Here is a 20,425-nt window from a genome sequence, read left to right as displayed (position 1 = left end):
AAGTACATGAATAGGAAATATGCAGATCGCACGACACCAGGTTATAGTCGAACAGGTTGATTTGGAAGCACTAGCTTTCGGAGCGCCGTTCCCCCATCAGGTGGTTGTGGACCAGGATCATAAGACACAGGATTTTATAATCCTGATGAAGGAGCAGCACTCCGAAAGCTAGTGCTTCCAAATCAACCTGTTGGACCATAACCTGGTGCTGTGTGATTTTTAACTTATACACCCCAGGCTAACACCAGCACCTCCACCTATATGGGCCAGGAGCAGGCAGGTGGGCTGACTTCATTATGAGACTATGTTCAGCACGGACTGGTCGGACAGGAAGATCTGCATGACTCTATGGCTCGATAAGATTGCAAGAGGTACCTTTATATATATATATATATAAATGTAAGAGAGAGACAAGAATGGACATTAGACTGTTGAGGCTGCAGAGGTAGCAATGGAGAGCAACCAAATGACAGAGGAACTAAATAAGTACTTGGCATCAGTTTAAAATAACAGCAGCATCCAGTAGGACTGAAAATAATTAATGTAACAGATATGTTTAAGAAGGGGGCATGCTGAAGACAGAATGGCCCTTCTGATCAAGATCCTGTTGTAATTTAAGATAACCCTCTTCACTATCCACTACACCCCCAATGTTGGTGTCATCTGCAAATTTACTAACTGTACCTCCTATGTTCACATCCTTCTTTATTTCTGTAATTTATTCCTACAAGCTGTAATGCTATTCCTTTTATTTCTTTATTTTCCTGACTCTTACCCCAAAAATCTGTACTTAAGTTTCTGTACCTTTGTACCTGGGACTTTTTTTTACTTTTTATTCATTTGTGGGACTTGGGTGTTGCTGGCTGCCCAGCATTGATAGCCCATCCTAATTTGCCCCTTGAGAAGGTGGTGGGGAGCTGCCGACTTGAATTGCTGCATCCACTTGCTGTGGGTTGACCCACAATGCCGGTAGGGAGGGAATTCCAGGATTTTGACCCAATGATTGTGAAGGAACGGAGGTATATTTCCAAGTCAGGGTGGTGAGTGGCTTGGAGGGGAACCTACAGCTGGTGGTGTTCCCAGGTATCTGCTGCCCTTGTCCTTCTAGACGGGAGTGGTCATGGGTTTGGAAGGTGAGGTCTAAGGATCTTTGGTGAATTTCTGCAGTGCATCTTGTAGATAGTACACACTGCTGCTACTGGGCCCTGGTGGTGGAGGGATTGAATGTTTGTAGCTGTGGTGCCAATCAAGGGGGTTGCTTTGTCCTGGATGGTGTCAAGCTTCTTGAGTGTTGTTGGAGCTGCCCCCATCCAGGCAAGTAGGGAGTACTTCATCACACTCCAGACTTGGGCCTTGTGGTTAGACTTTGAGGTGTCAGGAGGTGAGTTACTTGCCACAGTATTCCTAATCTCTGACCTGCTCTTGTAGCCACTATATTTATGTGGTGAGTCCCTTTGAGTTTCTGGTCAATGGTAACCCCAAAGCTGTTGACAGTGGGGGATTGAGTGATGGTAATGCTGTTGAATGTCATGGGACGGTGGTTAAAATGATTCTTACTGGTGATGGTTATTGTCTGGTATTTATGTAACACAAATGTCACTTGCCACGTGTCAGCCCAACTGAAAATGTGTTGCTGGTTAAAGCACAGCAGGTTAGGCAGCATCCAAGGAATAGGAAATTCGACGTTTCGGGCATGAGCCCTTCATCAGGAATGAGGAGAGTGTGTCCAGCAGGCTAAGATAAAAGGTAGGGAGGAGGGACTTGGGGGAGGGGCGATGGAGATGTGATAGGTGGAAGGAGGTCAAGGTGAGGGTGATAGGCCGGAGTGGGGTGGGGGCGGAGAGGTCAGGAAGAAGATTGCAGGTTAGGAGGGCGGTGCTGAGTTGAGGGAACCGACTGAGACAAGGTGGGGGGAGGGGAAATGAGGAAACTGGAGAAATCTGAGTTCATTCCTTGTGGTTGGAGGGTTCCCAGGCGGAAGATGAGGCGCTCCTCCTCCAGCCGTTGTGTCGTTATATTCTGCCGGTGGAGGAGTCCAAGGACCTGCATGTCTGGGCGTCCCTGAGGTGTTCTCTGAAGCGTTCCACAAGTAAGCGGCCCGTCTCTCCAATATAGACGAGGCCACATCGGGTGCAGCGGATGCAATAGATGATGCGTGTGGAGGTACAGGTGAACTTGTGGCGGATATGGAAGGATTGTCAGCCCAAGCCTGGATATCGTCTAGACCTTGTTGCATTTGAGCAAAGACTGCTTCGGTATCTGAGGAGTCGTGACTGGTGCTGAATACTGTGCAATCATCGGTGAGCAACCCCAGTCTGACATTAAGACTGAGGGAAGGTCATTGATGAAGCAGCTGAAGCTGGTTGGGCCTAAGACACTACCCTGAGGGATTCCTGTACAGATGGCCTGGATCTGAGACGACTGATCCTCCCCAACCACAACCATCTTCGTTTGTGTCAGGTATGACTCTAACCAGTGGAGTGTTAGCCCCCTAATTCCCATTGATTCCAGTTTTGCCAGGGCTCCTTGATGCCACACTCAGTCAAATGTGGCCTTAATGACAAGGGAATTACTCTACCCTCCCCTCTGGACTTCAGCTCTAATGTCCATGTTGGAACCAAGGCTGTAATGAGGTCAGGAGCTGAGTGACCCTGGCAGGTTGTTGCTGAGCAGGTATTGGTTGAGAGCACAGTTGATGGCCTCATCCATTACTTCACTGATGATGCAGAGTAGACTGATTGGGAAGTAATTGGCTGGGTGGGATGTGCCCTGTTTTTTGTGTACAGGAAATACCTGGGCAGATTCCCACATTGTTGGGTAGATGCCAGTGCTGTAACTGTACTGGGAGAGATTGGCTAGGGGAGCGGGAGTACAGTCTTCAGTACTATTACCGGGATGCTATCAGTGCTGTAACTGTACTGGGAGAGCGTGGCTAGGGGAGCGGGACAACATTGTTCAGTACTATTACCAGGATGTTATCAGTGCTGTAACTGTACTGGTAGAGCTTGGCTAGGGGAACGGGAGTACAGTCTTCAGTACTATTACCGGGAAGTTATCAGTGCTGTAACTGTACTGGGAGAGCGTGGCTAGGGGAGCGGGAGTACGGTCTTCAGTACTATTACCGGGATGTTATCAGTGCTGTAACTGTACTGGATGAGCTTGGCTAGGGCAGCGGGAGCACAGTCTTCAGTACTATTACCGGGATGTTATCAGTGCTGTAACTGTACTGGGAGAGGTTGGCTAGGGGAGGGGGAGAACAGTCTTCAGTACTATTAGCGGGATGTTATCAGTGCTGTAACTGTACTGGGAGAGCGTGGCTAGGGGAGTGGGAGTACAGTCTTCAGTACTATTACCGGGATGTTATCAGTGCTGTAACTGTGCTGGGAGAACATGGCGAGGGGAGCGGGAGTACAGTCTTCAGTACTATTACCGGGATGTTATCAGTGCTGTAACTGTCCTGGGAGAGCGTGGCTAGGGGAGCGGGAGTACAGGCTTCAGTACTATTACCGGGATGTTATCAGTGCTGTAACAGTACTGGGGGAGCTTGGCTAGGGGAGCGGGAGTACAGTCTTCAGTAATATTACCGGGATGTTATCAGTGCTGTGACTATACTGGGAGAGCTTGGCGAGGGGAGCGGGAGTACAGTCTTCAGTGCTATTACCGGGATGTTATCAGTGCTGTAACTGTACTGGGGGAGCATGGCGAGGGGAGCGGGAGTACAGTCTTCAGTACTGTTACAGGGATGTTATCAGTGCTGTAACTGTACTGGGAGAGCGAGGCTAGGGGAGCGGGAGTACAGTCTTCAGTACTATTACCGGGATGTTATCAGTGCTGTAACTGTACTGGGAGAGCGTGGCTAGGGGAGTGGGAGTACAGTCTTCAGTACTATTACCGGGATGTTATCAGTGCTGTAACTGTGCTGGGAGAACATGGCGAGGGGAGCGGGAGTACAGTCTTCAGTACTATTACCGGGATGTTATCAGTGCTGTAACTGTCCTGGGAGAGCGTGGCTAGGGGAGCGGGAGTACAGGCTTCAGTACTATTACCGGGATGTTATCAGTGCTGTAACAGTACTGGGGGAGCTTGGCTAGGGGAGCGGGAGTACAGTCTTCAGTAATATTACCGGGATGTTATCAGTGCTGTAACTATACTGGGAGAGCTTGGTGAGGGGAGCGGGAGTACAGTCTTCAGTGCTATTACCGGGATGTTATCAGTGCTGTAACTGTATTGGGGGAGCATGGCGAGAGGAGCAGGAGTACAGTCTTCAGTGCTATTACCGGGATGTTATCAGTGCTGTAACTGTACTGGGGGAGCATGGCGAGGGGAGCGGGAGTACAGTCTTCAGTACTGTTACAGGGATGTTATCAGTGCTGTAACTGTACTGGGGGAGCGTGGCTAGGGGAGCGGGAGTACAGTCTTCAGTACTGTTACGGGGATGTTATCAGTGCTGTAACTGTACTGGGGGAGCGTGGTTAGGGGAGCGGGAGTACAGTCTTCAGAACTGTTACGGGGATGTTATCAGTGCTGTAACTGTACTGGGGGAGCGTGGCTAGGGGAGCGGGAGTACAGTCCTCAGTACTATTACCGGGATGTTATCAGTGCTGTAACTGTACTGGGGGAGCGTGGCTAGGGGAGCGGGAGTACAGTCTTCAGTACTGTTACGGGGATGTTATCAGTGCTGTAACTGTACTGGGAGAGCGTGGCTAGGGGAGAGGGAATACAGTCTTCAGTACTATTACCGGGATGTTATCAGTGTTGTAACTGTACTGGGAGAGCGTGGCTAGGGGAGCGGGAGTACAGTCTTCAGTACTATTACCGGGATGTTATCAGCGCTGTAACTGTACTGGGAGAGATTGGCTAGGGGAACGGGAGTACAGTCTTCAGTACTATTACCGGGATGTTATCAGTGCTGCAACTGTACAGGGAGAGTTTCGCTAGGGGAGCGGGAGTACAGTCTTCAGTACTATTACAGGGATGTTATCAGTGCTGCAACTGTACTGGGGTAGCGTAGCAAGGGGAGCGGGAGTCCAGTCTTCAGTGCTATTACCGGGATGTTATCAGTGCTGTAACTGTACTGGGAGAGCGTGGCTAGGGGAGCGGGAGTACAGTCTTCAGTACTATTACCGGGATGTTATCACTGCTGTAACTGTACTGGGGGAGCTTGGTTAGGGGAGCGGGAGTACAGTCTTCAGTACTATTACCGGGATGTTATCAGTGCTGTAACTGTACTGGGGGAGCGTGGCTAGGGGAGCGGGAGTACAGTCTTCAGTACTATTACCGGGATGTTATCACTGCTGTAACTGTACTGGGGGAGCGTGGCTAGGGGCGCGGGAGTACAGTCTTCAGTACTATTACCGGGATGTTTTCACTGCTGTAACTGTACTGGGAGAGCGTGGCTAGGGGAGTGGGAGTACAGTCTTCAGTACTATTACCGGGATGTTATCAGTGCTGTAACTGTACTGGGAAAGCGTGGCTAGGGGAGCGGGAGTACAGTCTTCAGTACTATTACCGGGACGTTATCAGTGCTGTAACTGTACTGGGGGAGCTTGGCTAGGGGAGCGGGAGTACAGTCTTCAGTACTATTACCGGGTCGTTATCAGTGCTGTAAGTGTACTAGGAGAGCGTGGCTAGGGGAAGGGGAGTACAGTCTTCAGTACTATTACCGGGATGTCATCAGTGCTGTAACTGTACTGGGTGAGATTGGCTAGGAGAGCGGGAGTACAGTCTTCAGTACTATTACCGGGATGTTATCAGTGCTGTAACTGTACTGGGAGAGCGTGGCTAGGGGAGCGGGAGTACAGACTTTAGTACTATTACCGGGATGTTATCAGTGTTGTAACTGTACTGGGAGAGCTTGGCTAGGGGAGCGGGAGTACAGTCTTCTGTACTATTACCCGGACGTTATCAGTGCTGTAACTGTACTGGGAGAGCGTGGCTAGGGGAGCGGGAGTACAGTCTTCAGTACTATTACCGGGATGTTATCAGCGCTGTAACTGTACTGGGAGAGCGTGGCTAGGGGAGCGGGAGTACAGTCTTCAGTACTATTACCGGGATGTTATCAGTGCTGTAACTGTACTGGGAGAGCTTGGCTAGGGGAACGGGAGTACAGTCTTCAGTACTATTACCGGGATGTTATCAGTGCTGTAACTGTACAGGGAGAGTTTCGCTAGGGGAGCGGGAGTACAGTCTTCAGTACTATTACAGGGATGTTATCAGTGCTGCAACTGTACTGGGGTAGCGTAGCTAGGGGAGCGGGAGTACAGTCTTCAGTACTATTACCGGGATGTTATCAGTGCTGTAACTGTACTGGGGGAGCGTGGCTAGGGGCGCGGGAGTACAGTCTTCAGTACTATTACCGGGATGTTATCAGTGCTGTAACTGTACTGGGAGAGCGTGGCTAGGGGAGTGGGAGTACAGTCTTCAGTACTATTACCGGGATGTTATCAGTGCTGTAACTGTACTGGGAGAGCTTGGCTAGGGGAGCGGGAGTACAGTCTTCAGTACTATTACCCGGACGTTATCAGTGCTGTAACTGTACTGGGAGAGCGTGGCTAGGGGAGCGGGAGTACAGTCTTCAGTACTATTACCGGGATGTTATCAGTGCTGTAACTGTACTGGGAGAGCGTGGCTAGGGGAGCGGGAGTACAGTCTTCAGTACTACTACCGGGATGTTATCAGCGCTGTAACTGTACTGGGAGAGCTTGGCTAGGGGAACGGGAGTACAGTCTTCAGTACTATTACCGGGATGTTATCAGTGCTGTAACTGTACAGGGAGAGTTTTGCTAGGGGAGCGGGAGTACAGTCTTCAGTACTATTACAGGGATGTTATCAGTGCTGTAACTGTACTGGGGTAGCGTGGCTAGGGGAGCGGGAGTACAGTCTTCAGTACTATTACCGGGATGTTATCAGTGCTGTAACTGTACTGGGGGAGCGTGGCGAGGGGCGCGGGAGTACAGTCTTCAGTACTATTACCGGGATGTTTTCACTGCTGTAACTGTACTGGGAGAGCGTGGCTAGGGGAGTGGGAGTACAGTCTTCAGTACTATTACGGGATGTTATCAGTGCTGTAACTGTACTGGGAGAGCGTGGCTAGGGGAGCGGGAGTACAGTCTTCAGTACTATTACCGGGACGTTATCGGTGCTGTAACTGTACTGGGGGAGCTTGGCTAGGGGAGCGGGAGTACAGTCTTCAGTACTATTACCGGGACGTTTTCAGTGCTGTAAGTGTACTGGGAGAGCGTGGCTAGGGGAGCGGGAGTACAGTCTTCAGTACTATTACCGGGATGTCATCAGTGCTGTAACTGTACTGGGAGAGCTTGGCTAGGGGAGTGGGAGTACATGCTTCAGTACTATTACCGGGATGTTATCAGTGCTGTAACTGTACTGGGAGAGCTTGGCTAGGGGAGCGGGAGTACAGTCTTCAGTACTATTACCGGGATGTTATCAGTGCTGTAACTGTACTGGGAGAGCGTGGCTAGGGGAGCAGGAGTACAGTCTTCAGTACTATTACCGGGATGTTATCAGTGCTGTAACTGTACTGGGAGAGCGTGGCTAGGGGAGCGGGAGTACAGTCTTCAGTACTATTACCGGGATGTTATCAGTGCTGTAACTGTACTGGGAGAGCTTGGCTAGGGGAACGGGAGTACAGTCTTCAGTACTATTACCGGGATGTTATCAGTGCTGTAACTGTACAGGGAGAGTTTGGCTAGGGGAGCGGGGAGTACAGTCTTCAGTACTATTACAGGGATGTTATCAGTGCTGTAACTGTACTGGGGTAGCGTGGCTAGGGGAGCGGGAGTACAGTCTTCAGTACTATTACCGGGATGTTATCAGTGCTGTAACTGTACTGGGGGAGCGTGGCTAGGGGCGCGGGAGTACAGTCTTCAGTACTATTACCGGGATGTTTTCACTGCTGTAACTGTACTGGGAGAGCGTGGCTAGGGGAGTGGGAGTACAGTCTTCAGTACTATTACCGGGATGTTATCAGTGCTGTAACTGTACTGGGAGAGGGTGGCTAGGGGAGCGGGAGTACAGTCTTCAGTACTATTACCGGGATGTTATCAGTGCTGTAAGTGTACTGGGAGAGCGTGGCTAGGGGAGCGGGAGTACAGTCTTCAGTACTATTACCGGGATGTCATCAGTGCTGTAACTGTACTGGGAGAGCTTGGCTAGGGGAGTGGGAGTACAGTCTTCAGTACTATTACCGGGATGTTATCAGTGCTGTAACTGTACTGGGGGAGCGTGGCTAGGGGAGCGGGAGTACAGTCTTCAGTACTATTACCGGGATGTTATCAGTGCTGTAACTGTACTGGGAGAGCGTGGCTAGGGGAGAGGGAGTACAGTCTTCAGTACTATTACCGGGATGTTATCAGTGCTGTAACTGTACTGGGAGAGCGTGGCTAGGGGAGCGGGAGTACAGTCTTCTGTACTATTACCGGGATGTTATCAGCGCTGTAACTGTACTGGGAGAGCTTGGCTAGGGGAACGGGAGTACAGTCTTCAGTACTATTACCGGGATGTTATCAGTGCTGTAACTGTACAGGGAGAGTTTCGCTAGGGGAGCGGGAGTACAGTCTTCAGTACTATTACAGGGATGTTATCAGTGCTGTAACTGTACTGGGGTAGCGTAGCTAGGGGAGCGGGAGTACAGTCTTCAGTACTATTACCGGGATGTTATCAGTGCTGTAACTGTACTGGGGGAGCGTGGCTAGGGGCGCGGGAGTACAGTCTTCAGTACTATTACCGGGATGTTTTCACTGCTGTAACTGTACTGGGAGAGCGTGGCTAGGGGAGTGGGAGTACAGTCTTCAGTACTACTACCGGGATGTTATCAGTGCTGTAACTGTACTGGGAGAGCGTGGCTAGGGGAGCGGGAGTACAGTCTTCAGTACTATTACCGGGACGTTATCAGTGCTGTAACTGTACTGGGGGAGCTTGGCTAGGGGAGCGGGAGTACAGTCTTCAGTACTATTACCGGGACGTTATCAGTGCTGTAAGTGTACTGGGAGAGCGTGGCTAGCGGAGCGGGAGTACAGTCTTCAGTACTATTACCGGGATGTTATCAGTGCTGTAACTGTACTGGGAGAGCTTGGCTAGGGGAGTGGGAGTACAGTCTTCAGTACTATTACCGGGATGTTATCAGTGCTGTAACTGTACTGGGGGAGCGTGGCTAGGGGAGCGGGAGTACAGTCTTCAGTACTATTACCGGGATGTTATCAGTGCTGTAACTGTACTGGGAGAGCGTGGCTAGGGGAGCGGGAGTACAGTCTTCAGTACTATTACCGGGATGTTATCAGTGCTGTAACTGCACTGGGAGAGCGTGGCTCGGGGAGAGGGAGTACAGACTTCAGTACTATTACCGGGATGTTATCAGTGCTGTAACTGTACTGGGAGAGCTTGGCTAGGGGAGCGGGAGTACAGTCTTCAGTACTATTACCCGGACGTTATCAGTGCTGTAACTGTACTGGGAGAGCGTGGCTAGGGGAGCGGGAGTACAGTCTTCAGTACTATTACCGGGATGTTATCAGAGCTGTAACTGTACTGGGAGAGCGTGGCGAGGGGAGCGGGAGTACAGTCTTCAGTACTATTACCGGGATGTTATCAGTGCTGTAACTGTACTGGGAGAGCTTGGCTAGGGGAGCGGGAGTACAGTCTTCAGTACTATTACCGGGATGTTATCAGTGCTGTAACTGTACTGGGAGAGTTTCGCTAGGGGAGCGGGAGTACAGTCTTCAGTACTATTACCGGGATGTTATCAGTGCTGCAACTGTACTTGGGTAGCGTAGCTAGGGGAGCGGGAGTACAGTCTTCAGTACTATTACCGGGATGTTATCAGTGCTGTAACTGTACTGGGAGAGCGTGGCTAGGGGAGCGGGAGTACAGTCTTCAGTACTATTACCGGGATGTTATCAGTGCTGTAACTGTACTGGGAGAGCTTGGCTAGGGAGTGGGAGTACAGTCTTCAGTACTATTACCGGGATGTTATCAGTGCTGTAACTGTACTGGGAGAGCGTGGCTAGGGGAGCGGGAGTACAGTCTTCAGTACTATTACCCGGATGTTATCAGTGCTGTAACTGTACTGGGAGAGCGTGGCTAGGGGAGTGGGAGTACAGTCTTCAGTACTATTACCGGGATGTTATCAGTGCTGTAACTGTACTGGGAGAGCTTGGCTAGGGGAGCGGGAGTACAGTCTTCAGTACTATTACCGGGATGTTATCAGTGCTGTAACTGTACTGGGAGAGTTTCGCTAGGGGAGCGGGAGTACAGTCTTCAGTACTATTACCGGGATGTTATCAGTGCTGTAACTGTACTGGGGGAGCGTGGCTAGGGGAGCGGGAGTACAGTCTTCAGTACTATTACCGGGATGTTATCAGTGCTGTAACTGTACTGGGAGAGCGTGGGTAGGGGAGCGGGAGTACAGTCTTCAGTACTATTACCGGGATGTTATCAGTGCTGTAACTGTACTGGGAGAGCGTGGCTAGGGGAGCGGGAGTACAGTCTTCAGTACTATTACCGGGATGTTATCAGTGCTGTAACTGTACTGGGAGAGCTTGGCTAGGGGAGCGGGAGTACAGTCTTCAGTACTATTACCGGGATGTTATCAGTGCTGTAACTGTACTGGGAGAGTTTCGCTAGGGGAGCGGGAGTACAGTCTTCAGTACTATTACAGGGATGTTATCAGTGCTGCAACTGTACTTGGGTAGCGTAGCTAGGGGAGCGGGAGTACAGTCTTCAGTACTATTACCGGGATGTTATCAGTGCTGTAACTGTACTGGGGGAGCGTGGCGAGGGGCGCGGGAGTACAGTCTTCAGTACTATTACCGGGATGTTTTCACTGCTGTAACTGTACTGGGAGAGCGTGGCTAGGGGAGTGGGAGTACAGTCTTCAGTACTATTACCGGGATGTTATCAGTGCTGTAACTGTACTGGGAGAGCGTGGCTAGGGGAGCGGGAGTACAGTCTTCAGTACTATTACCGGGACGTTATCGGTGCTGTAACTGTACTGGGGGAGCTTGGCTAGGGGAGCGGGAGTACAGTCTTCAGTACTATTACCGGGACGTTTTCAGTGCTGTAACTGTACTGGGAGAGCGTGGCTAGGGGAGCGGGAGTACAGTCTTCAGTACTATTACCGGGATGTTATCAGTGCTGTAACTGTACTGGGAGAGCTTGGCTAGGGGAGCGGGAGTACAGTCTTCAGTACTATTACCGGGATGTTATCAGTGCTGTAACTGTACTGGGAGAGCGTGGCTAGGGGAGCGGGGAGTACAGTCTTCAGTACTATTACCCGGATGTTATCAGTGCTGTAACTGTACTGGGAGAGCGTGGCTAGGGGAGCGGGAGTACAGTCTTCAGTACTATTACCGGGATGTTATCAGTGCTGTAACTGTACTGGGAGAGCGTGGCTAGGGGAGCGGGAGTACAGTCTTCAGTACTATTACCGGGATGTTATCAGTGCTGTAACTGTACTGGGAGAGCTTGGCTAGGGGAGCGGGAGTACAGTCTTCAGTACTATTACCGGGATGTTATCAGTGCTGTAACTGTACTGGGAGAGTTTGGCTAGGGGAGCGGGAGTACAGTCTTCAGTACTATTACCGGGATGTTATCAGTGCTGTAACTGTACTGGGGAGCGTGGCTAGGGGAGCGGGAGTACAGTCTTCAGTACTATTACCGGGATGTTATCAGTGCTGTAACTGTACTGGGGGAGCGTGGCTAGGGGAGCGGGAGTACAGTCTTCAGTACTATTACCGGGATGTTATCAGTGCTGTAACTGTACTGGGAGAGCGTGGCTAGGGGAGTGGGAGTACAGTCTTCAGTACTATTACCGGGATGTTATCAGTGCTGTAACTGTACTGGGAGAGCGTGGCTAGGGGAGCGGGAGTACAGTCTTCAGTACTATTACCGGGATGTTATCAGTGCTGTAACTGTACTGGGAGAGCGTGGCTAGGGGGAGGGAGTACAGTCTTCAGTACTATTACCGGGATGTTATCAGTGCTGTAACTGTACTGGGAGAGCGTGGCTAGGGGAGCGGGAGTACAGTCTTCTGTACTATTACCGGGATGTTATCAGTGCTGTAACTGTACTGGGAGAGCTTGGCTAGGGGAGCGGGAGTACAGTCTTCAGTACTATTACCGGGATGTTATCAGTGCTGTAACTGTACTGGGAGAGTTTGGCTAGGGGGAGCGGGAGTACAGTCTTCAGTACTATTACCGGGATGTTATCAGTGCTGTAACTGTACTGGGGAGCGTGGCTAGGGGAGCGGGAGTACAGTCTTCAGTACTATTACCGGGATGTTATCAGTGCTGTAACTGTACTGGGAGAGCGTGGCTAGGGGAGCGGGAGTACAGTCTTCAGTACTATTACCGGGATGTTATCAGTGCTGTAACTGTACTGGGAGAGCGTGGCTAGGGGAGCGGGAGTACAGTCTTCAGTACTATTACCGGGATGTTATCAGTGCTGTAACTGTACTGGGAGAGCGTGGCTAGGGGAGCGGGAGTACAGTCTTCAGTACTATTACCGGGACGTTATCAGTGCTGTAAGTGTACTGGGAGAGCGTGGCTAGGGGAGCGGGAGTTCAGTCTTCAGTACTATTACCGGGATGTTATCAGTGCTGTAACTGTACTGGGAGAGCTTGGCTAGGGGAGTGGGAGAACAGTCTTCAGTACTATTACCGGGATGTTATCAGTGCTGTAACTGTACTGGGGGAGCGTGGCTAGGGGAGCGGGAGTACAGTCTTCAGTACTATTACCGGGATGTTATCAGTGCTGTAACTGTACTGGGAGAGCTTGGCTAGGGGAGCGGGAGTACAGTCTTCAGTACTATTACCGGGATGTTATCAGTGCTGTAACTGCACTGGGAGAGCGTGGCTAGGGGAGGGGAGTACAGTCTTCAGTACTATTACCGGGATGTTATCAGTGCTGTAACTGTACTGGGAGAGCTTGGCTAGGGGAGCGGGAGTACAGTCTTCAGTACTATTACCCGGACGTTATCAGTGCTGTAACTGTACTGGGAGAGCGTGGCTAGGGGAGCGGGAGTACAGTCTTCAGTACTATTACCGGGATGTTATCAGTGCTGTAACTGTACTGGGAGAGCGTGGCTAGGGGAGCGGGAGTACAGTCTTCAGTACTATTACCGGGATGTTATCAGTGCTGTAACTGTACTGGGAGAGCTTGGCTAGGGGAGCGGGAGTACAGTCTTCAGTACTATTACCGGGATGTTATCAGTGCTGTAACTGTACTGGGAGAGTTTGGCTAGGGGAGCGGGAGTACAGTCTTCAGTACTATTACCGGGATGTTATCAGTGCTGCAACTGTACTTGGGTAGCGTAGCTAGGGGAGCGGGAGTACAGTCTTCAGTACTATTACCGGGATGTTATCAGTGCTGTAACTGTACTGGGGAGAGCGTGGCTAGGGGAGCGGGAGTACAGTCTTCAGTACTATTACCGGGATGTTATCAGTGCTGTAACTGTACTGGGAGAGCGTGGCTAGGGGAGCGGGAGTACAGTCTTCAGTACTATTACGGGGATGTTATCAGTGCTGTAACTGTACTGGGAGAGCGTGGCTAGGGGAGCGGCAGTACAGTCTTCAGTACTATTACGGGGATGTTATCAGCGCTGTAACTGTACTGGGAGAGCTTGGCTAGGGGAGCGGGAGTACAGTCTTCAGTACTATTACCGGGATGTTATCAGTGCTGCAACTGTACAGGGGTAGCGTGGCTAGGGGAGCGGGAGTACAGTCTTCAGTACTATTCCCGGGATGTTATCAGTGCTGTAACTGTACTGGGGGAGCGTGGCGAGGGGAGCGGGAGTACAGTCTTCAGTACTATTACCGGGATGTTTTCACTGCTGTAACTGTACTGGGAGAGCGTGGCTAGGGGAGTGGGAGTACAGTCTTCAGTACTATTACCGGGATGTTATCAGTGCTGTAACTGTACTGGGAGAGCGTGGCTAGGGGAGCGGGAGTACAGTCTTCAGTACTATTACCGGGACGTTATCGGTGCTGTAACTGTACTGGGGGAGCTTGGCTAGGGGAGCGGGAGTACAGTCTTCAGTACTATTACCGGGACGTTATCAGTGCTGTAAGTGTACTGGGAGAGCGTGGCTAGGGGAGCGGGAGTACAGTCTTCAGTACTATTACCGGGATGTCATCAGTGCTGTAACTGTACTGGGAGAGCTTGGCTAGGGGAGTGGGAGTACATGCTTCAGTACTATTACCGGGATGTTATCAGTGCTGTAACTGTACTGGGAGAGCTTGGCTAGGGGAGCGGGAGTACAGTCTTCAGTACTATTACCCGGATGTTATCAGTGCTGTAACTGTACTGGGAGAGCGTGGCTAGGGGAGTGGGAGTACAGTCTTCAGTACTATTACCGGGATGTTATCAGTGCTGTAACTGTACTGGGAGAGCGTGGCTAGGGGAGCGGGAGTACAGTCTTCAGTACTATTACCGGGATGTTATCAGTGCTGTAACTGTACTGGGAGAGACTGGCTAGGGGAGCGGGAGTACAGTCTTCAGTACTATTACCGGGATGTTATCAGTGCTGTAACTGTACTGGGGGAGTGTGGCTAGGGGAGCGGGAGTACAGTCTTCAGTACTATTACCGGGATGTTATCAGTGCTGTAACTGTACTGGGGGAGCGTGGCTAGGGGAGCGGGAGTACAGTCTTCAGTACTATTACCGGGATGTTATCAGTGCTGTAACTGTACTGGGGGAGCTTGGCTAGGGGAGCGGGAGTACAGTCTTCAGTACTATTACCGGGATGTTATCAGTGCTGTAACTGTACTGGGAGAGCGTGGCTAGGGGAGCGGGAGTTCAGTCTTCAGTACTATTACCGGGATGTCATCAGTGCTGTAACTGTACTGGGAGAGCTTGGCTAGGGGAGTGGGAGAACAGTCTTCAGTACTATTACCGGGATGTTATCAGTGCTGTAACTGTACTGGGGGAGCGTGGCTAGGGGAGCGGGAGTACAGTCTTCAGTACTATTACCGGGATGTTATCAGTGCTGTAACTGTACTGGGAGAGCGTGGCTAGGGGAGCGGGAGTACAGTCTTCAGTACTATTACCGGGATGTTATCAGTGCTGTAACTGCACTGGGAGAGCGTGGCTCGGGGAGAGGGAGTACAGTCTTCAGTACTATTACCGGGATGTTATCAGTGCTGTAACTGTACTGGGAGAGCGTGGCTAGGGGAGCGGGAGTACAGTCTTCAGTACTATTACCGGGATGTTATCAGTGCTGTAACTGTACTGGGAGAGCTTGGCTAGGGGAGCGGGGAGTACAGTCTTCAGTACTATTACCGGGATGTTATCAGTGCTGTAACTGTACTGGGAGAGTTTCGCTAGGGGAGCGGGAGTACAGTCTTCAGTACTATTACCGGGATGTTATCAGTGCTGTAACTGTACTGGGGAGCGTGGCTAGGGGAGCGGGAGTACAGTCTTCAGTACTATTACCGGGATGTTATCAGTGCTGTAACTGTACTGGGGGAGCGTGGCTAGGGGAGCGGGGAGTACAGTCTTCAGTACTATTACCGGGATGTTATCAGTGCTGTAACTGTACTGGGAGAGCGTGGCTAGGGGAGTGGGAGTACAGTCTTCAGTACTATTACCGGGATGTTATCAGTGCTGTAACTGTACTGGGAGAGCGTGGCTAGGGGAGCGGGAGTACAGTCTTCAGTACTATTACCGGGATGTTATCAGTGCTGTAACTGTACTGGGAGAGCTTGGCTAGGGGAACGGGAGTACAGTCTTCAGTACTATTACCGGGATGTTATCAGTGCTGTAACTGTACTGGGGGAGTTTGGCTAGGGGAGCGGGAGTACAGTCTTCAGTACTATTACCGGGATGTTATCAGTGCTGTAACTGTACTGGGGAGCGTGGCTAGGGGAGCGGGAGTACAGTCTTCAGTACTATTACCGGGATGTTATCAGTGCTGTAACTGTACTGGGGAAGCGTGGCGAGGGGCGCGGGAGTACAGTCTTCAGTACTATTACCGGGATGTTATCAGTGCTGTAACTGTACTGGGAGAGCGTGGCTAGGGGAGCGGGAGTACAGTCTTCAGTACTATTACCGGGACGTTATCGGTGCTGTAACTGTACTGGGAGAGCTTGGCTAGGGGAGCGGGAGTACAGTCTTCAGTACTATTACCGGGACGTTATCAGTGCTGTAAGTGTACTGGGAGAGCGTGGCTAGGGGAGCGGGAGTACAGTCTTCAGTACTATTACCGGGATGTCATCAGTGCTGTAACTGTACTGGGAGAGCTTGGCTAGGGGAGCGGGAGTACAGTCTTCAGTACTATTACCGGGATGTTATCAGTGCTGTAACTGTACTGGGAGAGCTTGGCTAGGGGAGCGGGAGTACAGTCTTCAGTACTATTACCCGGATGTTATCAGTGCTGTAACTGTACTGGGAGAGCGTGGCTAGGGGAGTGGGAGTACAGTCTTCAGTACTATTACCGGGATGTTATCAGTTCTGTAACTGTACTGGGAGAGCGTGGCTAGGGGAGCGGGAGTACAGTCTTCAGTACTATTACCGGGATGTTATCAGTGCTGTAACTGTACTGGGAGAGCGTGGCTAGGGGAGCGGGAGTACAGTCTTCAGTACTATTACCGGGATGTTATCAGTGCTGTAACTGTACTGGGAGAGCGTGGCTAGGGGAGCGGGAGTACAGTCTTCAGTACTATTACCGGGATGTCATCAGTGCTGTAACTGTACTGGGAGAGATTGGCTAGGGGAGCGGGAGTACAGTCTTCAGTACTATTACCGGGATGTTATCAGTGCTGTAACTGTACTGGGAGAGCTTGGCTAGGGGAGCGGGAGTACAGTCTTCAGTACTATTACCCGGATGTTATCAGTGCTGTAACTGTACTGGGAGAGCGTGGCTCGGGGAGAGGGAGTACAGACTTCAGTACTATTACCGGGATGTTATCAGTGCTGTAACTGTACTGGGAGAGCTTGGCTAGGGGAGCGGGAGTACAGTCTTCAGTACTATTACCCGGACGTTATCAGTGCTGTAACTGTACTGGGAGAGCGTGGCTGGGGGAGAGGGAGTACAGTCTTCAGTACTATTACCGGGATGTTATCAGTGCTGTAACTGTACTGGGAGAGCTTGGCTAGGGGAGCGGGAGTACAGTCTTCAGTACTATTATCCGGACGTTATCAGTGCTGTAACTGTACTGGGGAGAGCGTGGCTAGGGGGAGCGGGAGTACAGTCTTCAGTACTATTACCGGGATGTTATCAGTGCTGTAACTGTACTGGGAGAGCTTGGCTAGGGGAGCGGGAGTACAGTCTTCAGTACTATTACCGGGATGTTATCAGTGCTGTAACTGTACTGGGAGAGTTTCGCTAGGGGAGCGGGAGTACAGTCTTCAGTACTATTACGGGATGTTATCAGTGCTGTAACTGTACTGGGGAGCGTGGCTAGGGGAGCGGGAGTACAGTCTTCAGTACTATTACCGGGATGTTATCAGTGCTGTAACTGTACTGGGAGAGCGTGGCTAGGGGAGCGGGAGTACAGTCTTCAGTACTATTACCGGGATGTTATCAGTGCTGTAACTGTACTGGGAGAGCGTGGCTAGGGGAGCGGGGAGTACAGTCTTCAGTACTATTACCGGGATGTTATCAGTGCTGTAACTGTACTGGGAGAGCGTGGCTAGGGGAGCGGGAGTACAGTCTTCAGTACTATTACCGGGATGTTATCAGTGCTGTAACTGTACTGGGGGAGCGTGGCTAGGGGAGCGGGAGTACAGTCTTCAGTACTATTACCGGTATGTTATCAGTGCTGTAACTGTACTGGGAGAGCGTGGCTAGGGGAGCGGGGAGTACAGTCTTCAGTACTATTACGGGATGTTATCAGTGCTGTAACTGTACTGGGGAGAGCGTGGCTAGGGGAGCGGGAGTACAGTCTTCAGTACTATTACCGGGATGTTATCAGTGCTGTAACTGTACTGGGAGAGCGTGGCTAGGGGAGCGGGAGTACAGTCTTCAGTACTATTACCGGGACGTTATCAGTGCTGTAACTGTACTGGGAGAGCTTGGCTAGGGGAGCGGGAGTACAGTCTTCAGTACTATTACCGGGATGTCATCAGTGCTGTAACTGTACTGGGAGAGCTTGGCTAGGGGAGGGGAGTACAGTCTTCAGTACTATTACCGGGATGTTATCAGTGCTGTAACTGTACTGGGAGAGCGTGGCTAGGGGAGCGGGAGTACAGTCTTCAGTACTATTACCGGGATGTTATCAGTGCTGTAACTGTACTGGGAGAGCGTGGCTAGGGGAGCGGGAGTACAGTCTTCAGTACTATTACCGGGATGTTATCAGTGCTGTAACTGCACTGGGAGAGCGTGGCTCGGGGAGAGGGAGTACAGACTTCAGTACTATTACCGGGATGTTATCAGTGCTGTAACTGTACTGGGAGAGCTTGGCTAGGGGAGCGGGAGTACAGTCTTCAGTACTATTACCCGGACGTTATCAGTGCTGTAACTGTACTGGGAGAGCGTGGCTAGGGGAGCGGGAGTACAGTCTTCAGTACTATTACCGGGATGTTATCAGTGCTGTAACTGTACTGGGAGAGCGTGGCTAGGGGAGCGGGGAGTACAGTCTTCAGTACTATTACCGGGATGTTATCAGTGCTGTAACTGTACTGGGAGAGCTTGGCTAGGGGAGCGGGGAGTACAGTCTTCAGTACTATTACCGGGATGTTATCAGTGCTGTAACTGTACTGGGAGAGTTTCGCTAGAGGAGCGGGAGTACAGTCTTCAGTACTATTACCGGGATGTTATCAGTGCTGCAACTGTACTTGGGTAGCGTAGCTAGGGGAGCGGGAGTACAGTCTTCAGTACTATTACCGGGATGTTATCAGTGCTGTAACTGTACTGGGAGAGCGTGGCTAGGGGCGGGGGGAGTACAGTCTTCAGTACTATTACCGGGATGTTATCAGTGCTGTAACTGTACTGGGAGAGCGTGGCTAGGGGAGCGGGAGTACAGTCTTCAGTACTATTACCGGGATGTTATCAGTGCTGTAACTGTACTGGGAGAGCGTGGCTAGGGGAGCGGGAGTACAGTCTTCAGTACTATTACCGGGATGTTATCAGTGCTGTAACTGTACTGGGAGAGCTTGGCTAGGGGAGCGGGAGTACAGTCTTCAGTACTATTACCGGGATGTTATCAGTGCTGTAACTGTACTGGGAGAGCTTGGCTAGGGGAGCGGGAGTACAGTCTTCAGTACTATTACCGGGATGTTATCAGTGCTGTAACTGTACTGGGGAGCGTGGCTAGGGGAGCGGGAGTACAGTCTTCAGTACTATTCCCGGGATGTTATCAGTGCTGTAACTGTACTGGGGGAGCGTGGCGAGGGGCGCGGGAGTACAGTCTTCAGTACTATTACCGGGATGTTTTCACTGCTGTAACTGTACTGGGAGAGCGTGGCTAGGGGAGTGGGAGTACAGTCTTCAGTACTATTACCGGGATGTTATCAGTGCTGTAACTGTACTGGGAGAGCGTGGCTAGGGGAGCGGGAGTACAGTCTTCAGTACTATTACCGGGACGTTATCGGTGCTGTAACTGTACTGGGAGAGCTTGGCTAGGGGAGCGGGAGTACAGTCTTCAGTACTATTACGGGATGTTATCAGTGCTGTAAGTGTACTGGGAGAGCGTGGCTAGGGGAGCGGGAGTACAGTCTTCAGTACTATTACCGGGATGTTATCAGTGCTGTAACTGTACTGGGAGAGCTTGGCTAGGGGAGGGGAGTACAGTCTTCAGTACTATTACCGGGATGTTATCAGTGCTGTAACTGTACTGGGAGAGCTTGGCTAGGGGAGCGGGAGTACAGTCTTCAGTACTATTACCCGGATGTTATCAGTGCTGTAACTGTACTGGGAGAGCGTGGCTAGGGGAGTGGGAGTACAGTCTTCAGTACTATTACCGGGATGTTATCAGTGCTGTAACTGTACTGGGAGAGCGTGGCTAGGGGAGGGGAGTACAGTCTTCAGTACTATTACCGGGATGTTATCAGTGCTGTAACTGTACTGGGAGAGACTGGCTAAGGGAGCGGGAGTACAGTCTTCAGTACTATTACCGGGATGTTATCAGTGCTGTAACTGTACTGGGGGAGCGTGGCTAGGGGAGCGGGGAGTACAGTCTTCAGTACTATTACCGGGATGTTATCAGTGCTGTAACTGTACTGGGAGAGCGTGGCTAGGGGCGCGGGAGTACAGTCTTCAGTACTATTACCGGGACGTTATCAGTGCTGTAACTGTACTGGGAGAGCTTGGCTAGGGGATCGGGAGTACAGTCTTCAGTACTATTACCGGGATGTTATCAGTGCTGTAACTGTACTGGGAGAGCGTGGCTAGGGGAGCGGGAGTACAGTCTTCAGTACTATTACCGGGATGTTATCAGTGCTGTAACTGTACTGGGAGAGCTTGGCTAGGGGAGAGGGAG

The 20,425-nt window shown here is 51.2% G+C and overlaps 1 protein-coding gene across 1 annotated transcript in view; it reads right to left on the bottom strand.

The window, feature by feature from the left end:
- Positions 1-2,445, bottom strand: part of LOC132822639 (keratin-associated protein 5-1-like) — a 189,506-nt gene extending 187,061 nt beyond the window's left edge. The window contains exon 1 of the mRNA XM_060835885.1: positions 2,382-2,445. Within this exon, the coding sequence (XP_060691868.1) occupies positions 2,382-2,445 (64 nt within the window). The remainder of the gene's footprint in view (positions 1-2,381) is intronic.
- Between the last annotated feature and the right edge of the window lie 17,980 nt (positions 2,446-20,425).

This window comes from Hemiscyllium ocellatum, chromosome 15 (genome assembly GCF_020745735.1).
Source record: "Hemiscyllium ocellatum isolate sHemOce1 chromosome 15, sHemOce1.pat.X.cur, whole genome shotgun sequence".
NCBI lineage: Eukaryota > Metazoa > Chordata > Chondrichthyes > Orectolobiformes > Hemiscylliidae > Hemiscyllium > Hemiscyllium ocellatum.
The sequence above is the reverse complement of the archived record's forward strand: the minus strand, read 5'-3'. Positions and strand labels throughout refer to the sequence as shown.